Consider the following 7745-nt stretch of genomic DNA (forward strand, 5'->3'; position numbering starts at 1 on the left):
GAATGCAGGAACTTTTGGGGCAGGGTAGAAAGAGTCACTTTATTTAGGACCAATTTTGCAAATTTGGCCGAAAAGTCTCATGTCTCATTTCACTGATTCTTCGGGAGCACCGAGACATATCTAGAGCTATCCTGGAACCATCAAGACAGTCAGTCACTTTAATATGGATTCACTATGGTTGAGTTACTGAATTCCTTTTAGAAATCTACCTTAGAGAGAGAGATGGTTTCAACATGTTAAAAGTATAGATGAAAGTATAGTAAGAACTTGTAAAAATAGTTATAATGATGAATACTTTATGGAAACTTGCAATTAAGACTCGTATTAGGACTCGTATTAGAGATGATATCTTTTATTAGACCAACAAGATTTTTGCCAAAAAAATTTTTTATGGAAACTTGAGCATCTCCAGACCAGGGTGGCAAATCCTATTTCTATTATGGTATCAAAATATTCCTGTCTTCTTGTCCCAAACCTTCCAAATCCCGCATAAAATGGGAGGAGATGGATCAGACAACGGTAATTCCTATAACTTCCATGTTAGGGAATACCAGGACCCTAAAGGGCTATAGGCTTTTCATGGTTTCTACTAACACTGGTTTCCACCAAAAGGGCTGATGAGGGAAATAGGAGAAGATAAAGCTAGCAGAGCCAGCTGGGCACAGAGAGAAAGCAAGAAGTTTCTCCAAGTGCAACACATTCCACACAGGCATTTGAGAAAGCATTGTTTCTGTTTTCCCAATGAGTAATTGAAATTTTCCAGCAAAAAGTTTACCACTGTAAATGGAGGTTGTTTCCCTCCATTTATCAGGTAACATTGACCCTCAAAAATCCAACTCCTCAGGCCTCTTACCTCAAAGCAAATTAAAAGAAAGATGTGCCCAGTGTTGTCTCCAGAAAAAAAGTGTCATCCTTCCTCCCTTTTCCCTCTCAAATGCCCCTAAACAGGTATTCAGTTAAATAATACTTATTAAAGGACTCATCTTTTGCCAGGATATATCACTACATTGTGGCTCAGGTGTTTTTATGGCAGAAATCATAACTGTAAACACATTTCTAAATACAGGCTACTTTACAATTGTCATTATGTATAATTAAGAACATTTTACAAATGGAAGAATTGTGGTTCAGAATCTCAGGCAGAATCCGAATTGGATACTTTGGGGGCAGACGTCAGAGTTAGGGTTACTATGGTCTCTACGACTACCTACACTAGCTGAACATCACCCCATTATCTTTCAAGTCCCAGTCCTATGCTTTATCCACTAGGAAGGCATTGCCTCCCTAAAGCAAGTGCAATTTATGTCCTCCTTTAAAATAATGCAATGTGCTCATTCTGCAACGTTTGCTTTCCATTGTGTGGTTATATGAATGTTTTAGTCTTCCAACATGCAGTCAATGACTGGGTCTCTTGCTCTAAGCCTAGCTCCAGAAAATTATTGGGACATCCAGAGTTTGACTTGAAAGTTTTTGCTGGCATCAGGTACCGAAGGTTCTTCCAAAATCTGGAATTCAATGGAAGAGACTGATCCTTTTTCCACTGTACAACTCTCCAAGATGGCAAAAGGGCAAGTGATTTTGGCAAGAAATTATAATCATGTATAGGCATGTAGTTAATTAATATTATTTTAATCTTCCTTTCTACTAATGCCTTATGTAGTCCACTCTCAAGCTCATACATGACTTTGTCAGAAACATAGTTCTTGCTCAGTATAACAATTAATCTTCTGCTCTTGTCAATGAATGAAAGGACATCATCAACAATAGCTGTAAATTAAAGATACATTTATAAAAATATTATTTATATTTATACTTCTTAAAATAAATTAAAAGCACAGGTACCCAAATTAACATATCTTTCTGTAGTAGGGATAACGTGTTTCAAATGTAAAATGACTAAATTACTTTATGCTTTATTCATTCGTAAACTATAATAGTGATAAGTAATATGAAAAAAATGGTAGAGAATTAAACAATTCTGAGAATTTAAGAAACACGACAATGGAAATCTAATTTGACCTTAGTCAGTGTACATTACTTCCATGCTACAAATCAAATTACAAACTAATTGACTCCATAAGAGCTATTCCATGAAGAGCAGCAGAATAACTTCAACTAGTGTCACTTCAGCCATGCAGTTAGTGTCTTCTTGCAATATTCACTAACCCTCAATTCACTTCCCTATTTTTATCACTATCCACCCTACCTATCAGTATCCTCTGTACCATATATCAGTGATCAACAACCTTTTAAAGGCTGTGGGCTGAACTGACTCACTTCAGGGCAGGGGTGGGTGGAGGGGGACAGGCATTTAAGATCCAACTGCTACTACCATTTTTCCCTGCAGCAGCATGGGAAAGCAACTGCTACCGAAGTCCTCCACCACCAAATACCACTGAAGTTCTTTGTCCGTGGGCCAAATCAAATAGTTCCATGGACTGGATTCAACCCCTGCTGTAGATAAACAACTCTGTACAGTACAAGCAAGGATTTCATGATTCTTTAGTTACAAAGAATAATTACTTAAACTAAAAAGTAAAACCCTAAGTCCTGCAAAGACTTACACACGATGCACATATGCTCATGCACAAGCACTGGCAAAAATCTTCTACATGAAGAATTTATTTTCCTCTATAGCTCAGCTGCATGAAATCTCACTGTGTTTTGTTTCAAATGTTCTTTAAAGCGTCACCTATTTATAGCACATTTACAGTTTTTAAGCATTTCTACAGCACCCATCACATTTATGAGCAGGGTTCCTGGTTTTCTCCGATTTAAAACAAATCCCAACTTTTGGTTAAAAGAAAAGTAACCCCAAATCCATTTTTTTCCATGTTTCATTTAAATCACGGAAAAATCTAGATTTTTTGAGAGTCAGTTTTCATAAAAGCTTAATTGTCATCCATATTGTAAAGATTATAGAAGCTTAATTTATAGAGTGCCACAAGGGAAAAAAACATGGCTCTGGTTTCAAAGTACAACAAAAGCAGTAGTTTCCATAAGAACTACTTCACTCTGTAAGAACTACTTCACAGTCAGGGCGGCTAGGATCTGGAACCAACTTCCAAGGGAAGTGGTGCTGGCTCCTACCCTGGGGGTCTTTAAGAGGAGGCTGGATGCCTACCTAGCTGGGATCATCTGAGCCCAGTTTTTTTTCTCCTGCCCTGGCAGGGGGTCAGACTTGAAGATCTATAAGGTCCCTTCCGACCCTACTTCTATGATTCTATGAAAAGCAGTTCCATTGCAAACCCAAGCTTAACAATAAAGACCTCTCATTGGTTTTTGGTTCAAACCCTATTTTTGTTCCCTCTACTCACTGAAAAGAGGAACAGATTAAGTTGAAACTTTTCAGACAGCCTCTAGTTTTGAAAATACAGTGTTTAATGTGCACAACCTACCATTTGCACACAAAAGCAGCATGGATTTAATTAAAATATGTTCCACAGACAAACATGACTCATCATTAAAGTTCATTGTAACTGCAGACCCCTGCCTTTTTGTGAAAATCTCATACCCATTTAATAGTAAAGTCATTTCATTTGCTTACCTCCTCCAGGAGTCACATCCCGCTCAAATATACACAGTTTGTATCCAAAATGTTCTTCCAGTGTCTTGGGTAATATTTCCAAAGCAAATTTTCCCTCTTCATCATTAGTTGTTATGCAGTCTTTCAGGTAAGACACAAAAGCGTCATATTCTTTTCCATCTGGAAAAAGAGTTACCAATTTTTGTCTCGTTAGGCCAGGAGCCAAACCTGGCTCCTGGTGCAATATCATCCCAGAGTGTGGGTGCCAGCCAAAGCTGCGCATAGCCCAATCCAGGCACATGGGCCTGATCCTGGGGCACAAGGTCCAAGTCCCACTACCCTCATCTGACCCGTGGGCTCAAAAGATTGAGCGCCACTGTGTTAGACTAAACTCATCTGAAGCTTAACAACTATGATAACTGATCCTTCTTCCTGACTTCTATAATTACTGTCCCCCCACAGTAAGCTTCTGAGATGGCAGCTTTTTCTCAAACATCCCTCCAGTCATTTTGCAGATGAAATATCATGGACCAGTACCATTCTGACACAGTCCATCCTATTCCATTTGTTTTCTCAAAAATTTGCAGAAATATCCCTGACCTGTTGAGCTGTTTTGAAACTTACACGTTTTTAATCCATTCAAAGACATACCTAGGATATGAATTAAACAGAACTTGTAGATGTAAATTTATACCCTTAGATTGTATTATTCATTTGAAAATAATGGCTTCATAAAAGATATCATATAGATTCCAGGTTTATTTCATTTCATGGCCTATGCTACTGTGTGTAGTTGCATCATGAATATTTACAGAAGACATAAAGGAGAGCATAACAAAAAACAAGTTCCAAGGCTGAAGCTGTCAATTGTAATTACTCATAAACACATATTGAAATATAAAGCAGCAGCATATAGCAATAGCTAACTGAAACTCACAAACCACTGTAAAAAGGACAGCTTTGTGGCCTACCCCTAAGGTCCATGCAATCCGTGTCTAGGGTTAAAATCTGCTACCTTCTAGACCCATCCTGGCTCATAATGAAATCTGATCATTGAGGTTTAACCGTGAACTAACCAAAATCTGAAGTTGCAAACTTAAGTAACAAACACAGATAAAGCAGAGAATCAGATGCAACTCTCAGTACTTTTTCTTCTTCCTCCCTACCTTACCAACATTTCTTCTCTTTTATTTAAACTGAAACATCACAGTCCATACTTTTTTTTCATTTAACCTCATAATAGCCTCCTCTACATCTATAAGCAAGGATCACAAGGTGAGAAACTACACACTAGAAAGCCTTTTGGGTATAAGACATCCCACAGTCTTTTCTTGGATGCTAATGAAATTATTCAAGGTTAGTCCCATCTATACTTCTGGAGATCTATGGATGAATCCACATCTTGTGACCAAAAATATTCAAGGCAATAGATAGATCAAATAATATTGGCAAGTACAATTGATCTTCATCCATTAGTAAGAGATCACTAACCAATGTAACTAGAGCTATCTATATCCTGTGCTCAAGTCTATATGCAATCTAACAAAGGGAAAGTATTCTAAGTATTATTGTGAGAGTTGCCCAACCAAAAACTCAACCACAAAGAAAAGACTGGACCCAGAAGTAGTCGGCCAATTAACAACATCAAGTGATGGTGTCTCGAATATGGGCTACACTAAATGCTTCTTGGTAAGATTCTGGCAGCTTAATGTGACAACCGATAAACTCCATCACAATGGCCTGTCACCTTCACTGTGGCCTCTGTTATCCAAGAAACACATTGGGTTTAGACTGCAAAGGAGTCAGGGAGACAAGGAGAGAAGGAATTTGACTGCTTCCTCTTCTCAGGATCACCTCTTTTTTCTTCCTTTCACCAGCCATGCCCTCACTTTCAGTATGGGAAAAAAAATAAAAGTACATTATAGGACCAAGCGTGCTAAAACAGTATACTCTGCTCTTTTCTATTTCCTCCTAGAGTCAGGTACTTCATAGTATTTTCTGTCCTGTTTTTGCACTTTTTAAAAAACATATTTATTTAATTTACCTCTCCTGAATCAAGTCTATTTATCCATTCCCAACCATCACTATGGACTGTCTTACTCCTGACTTTCCCCTTCATTTTCATATGAAAAGTTGTCATTTTATACATATGACCTACCAAACTTGAGAATATACCTCTTTTTAAGTAGTTTTTATATCACTTTGTTCAATGGCAGTACTGTCCAATTCTTACCTCCAACAGTTTCATCTTTTCCAGTTACATCCCTGTAAAGTAAAACTAGGTCAACTCGGAATATCCCGCCTAGAACCACCAGGAGCACAGCAACACATGAAGATAGCATAGCTACAATCACTCCAGTAGTAAATAAATGCGGGGGGAGGTCAGAAATGTTGCCTGCAAAAACAAAAGCCCAAGACTGCTCAAAACCAGATTATTCTTAATTACAGTCTTAATTACATGTCTTTTTGTCAATGTGAATCCTTCTATGGTAATGCCTCAAGCAAATATGTACCAGTTTATACAGAAATGGGGGATGTGCAAGACAAAGCTTTCAAGGCTCATTTCACAGTCTTTAGCAGCAGCTTTGCACCCTGGTCCCAGAAAAGGAAGTGTATTTAATACTTATCAGTTGCACTTGATTCACAAAACCCAAGTACCTGAGCCTTATATGGGTGTAGGAACTTTTACTCTTAGCGCTCGAGGATGTAATCATCCAGAACTGTTGATCTGTGTATATTCCTAAATATTCCCTCATCCACTTTTATCAAAAGATCTTTATACAGGCTTGTTGCACACATCCCTTTTGTGTTCTCATGTATTTATGTGCTAAGGGAAGATCTTAAATTAGTCATTCTGTAAGCTGTCCATTTCTGAATTGGTAACAGACTATATTCTACCTTTCCTCCTCTCTTTATCCACCATGATTATCCAACATTTTTATACTGATTTTGTTGTTCTCGTCATTGCATTTGCCTTATAATATTTACTTGATTTTATAGCTTGTTTGTCTTCCTTCTCCATTTTCCATTCCCAGTAAAGATTTTTAACCCTTATATCTATCTTTCAGCAGTCCTTGACAAGGATATTAAATGTTTCAGGTGCTTACATGCTCTGTTTTAGCATAGCTAGTATAGTATCTGTAGCATAATCAGGGGTGGGCAAGTAAGGCACCCATCCCAGGCAGCAGTTTATAGAAGGCACCAGAATGACAGTCCCTGGGGAGCCCATACCACAGAAGTAGTAGCAGCAGCAGCCAGGTGGCAGGGAGCACTCTGGTAAGATACTTTGGCACTCAGCACCCACCACAGTGGTGATGTGTAGGGGGTGCACATGCATCCCTTAAGAATGCCAGCACACCCCCTGACCAGCCACGCTCGCCACTTAGGCAATGGGAAGGAGGGCAGGCAGGAACACCAGTGCCCCCCCGCAAGTGCCAGCCAATCACTGTGCTCACTGCAGCCGCTTTTGGGAGTGGCTGCGGCCACTTCTGGGAGCGGCTGCAACGATCAGCCGGGACTCGCTCCCAGAAGCAGCTGCAGCAAGCACAGTAATCGGCCATGGTGATCGGCCGTCCAGGACCCCCGCCCCCCAGGACAGCAGAATCACCCATGGGGAGCCCCCCACTCTGGTCAGCGAGACTGGTCACAGGGGGGGCATGTGCCCCTCCACCTAAGGCAGCACCAGTTGCCCATGACCCCCCAGACACATATGGTCCCCTGCCTCTCTACCCAGGGCACAAAATTTGCTAATTACACCCCTGTTACACTCTGCATACTGTCTCCTCTGGACCAGATTCCATCCCATCTCTTCTGTGATTGTCTTTTATGATCTAGCTCTGGGTCTTTTGTGATTCTCCAATCCTCTTCCATACTTGCAGGTGTTAACATTTAGGCTAGGAAAGACAGTCAAAAAGCCCAAGGCTGAATTGATTCAGTCTTTGCAGGTTTCCATAAACTGTTTAGATTAAACCAATAAGGTGAACTGACATTCGCTTTTTAAAAGTGAAAGACAGTCAGACCCTTGCAGTGGCCCATGTCAGGAGCCTGAGGGTGTTAGAACTCAGCTTCCAGCCTGCTGGCCAGTGGGGAAATGGGTGATTTTCCCAGCTATCCCCCGTCTTTAGCCTCCAGCCAGCTAAGGAGTGGGTGTGGGGGAACCCCCCCTCACACACACACACACACGACCTCCAGTCTGGGTCTCCCTAGCACTGGGGAAAGG

The 7745-nt window shown here is 40.2% G+C and overlaps 1 protein-coding gene and 1 long non-coding RNA gene across 2 annotated transcripts in view; one reads left to right on the forward strand and one right to left on the reverse strand.

Annotated features, from left to right (window-relative positions):
- LOC109303307 overlaps positions 1-248 on the forward strand; it is a 5951-nt gene extending 5703 nt beyond the window's left edge. Inside the window, exon 2 of the long non-coding RNA XR_002099050.1 lies at positions 33-248. This is a non-coding gene — a long non-coding RNA (uncharacterized LOC109303307). The remainder of the gene's footprint in view (positions 1-32) is intronic.
- The window catches only part of IL18R1 (interleukin 18 receptor 1), a 60025-nt gene continuing 52338 nt past the window's right edge, over positions 59-7745 (reverse strand). Inside the window, exons 9-11 of the mRNA XM_019525499.1 lie at positions 5760-5921; positions 3548-3706; positions 59-1767 (exon numbers count right to left, since the gene is read on the reverse strand). Of these exons, the coding sequence (XP_019381044.1) occupies positions 1364-1767; positions 3548-3706; positions 5760-5921 (725 nt within the window). The 3' untranslated portion in view covers positions 59-1363. The remainder of the gene's footprint in view (positions 1768-3547; positions 3707-5759; positions 5922-7745) is intronic.

This window comes from Gavialis gangeticus, unplaced genomic scaffold, assembly GCF_001723915.1.
Source record: "Gavialis gangeticus isolate Ggan-Ray unplaced genomic scaffold, GavGan_comp1, whole genome shotgun sequence".
Classification (NCBI taxonomy): domain Eukaryota; kingdom Metazoa; phylum Chordata; order Crocodylia; family Gavialidae; genus Gavialis; species Gavialis gangeticus.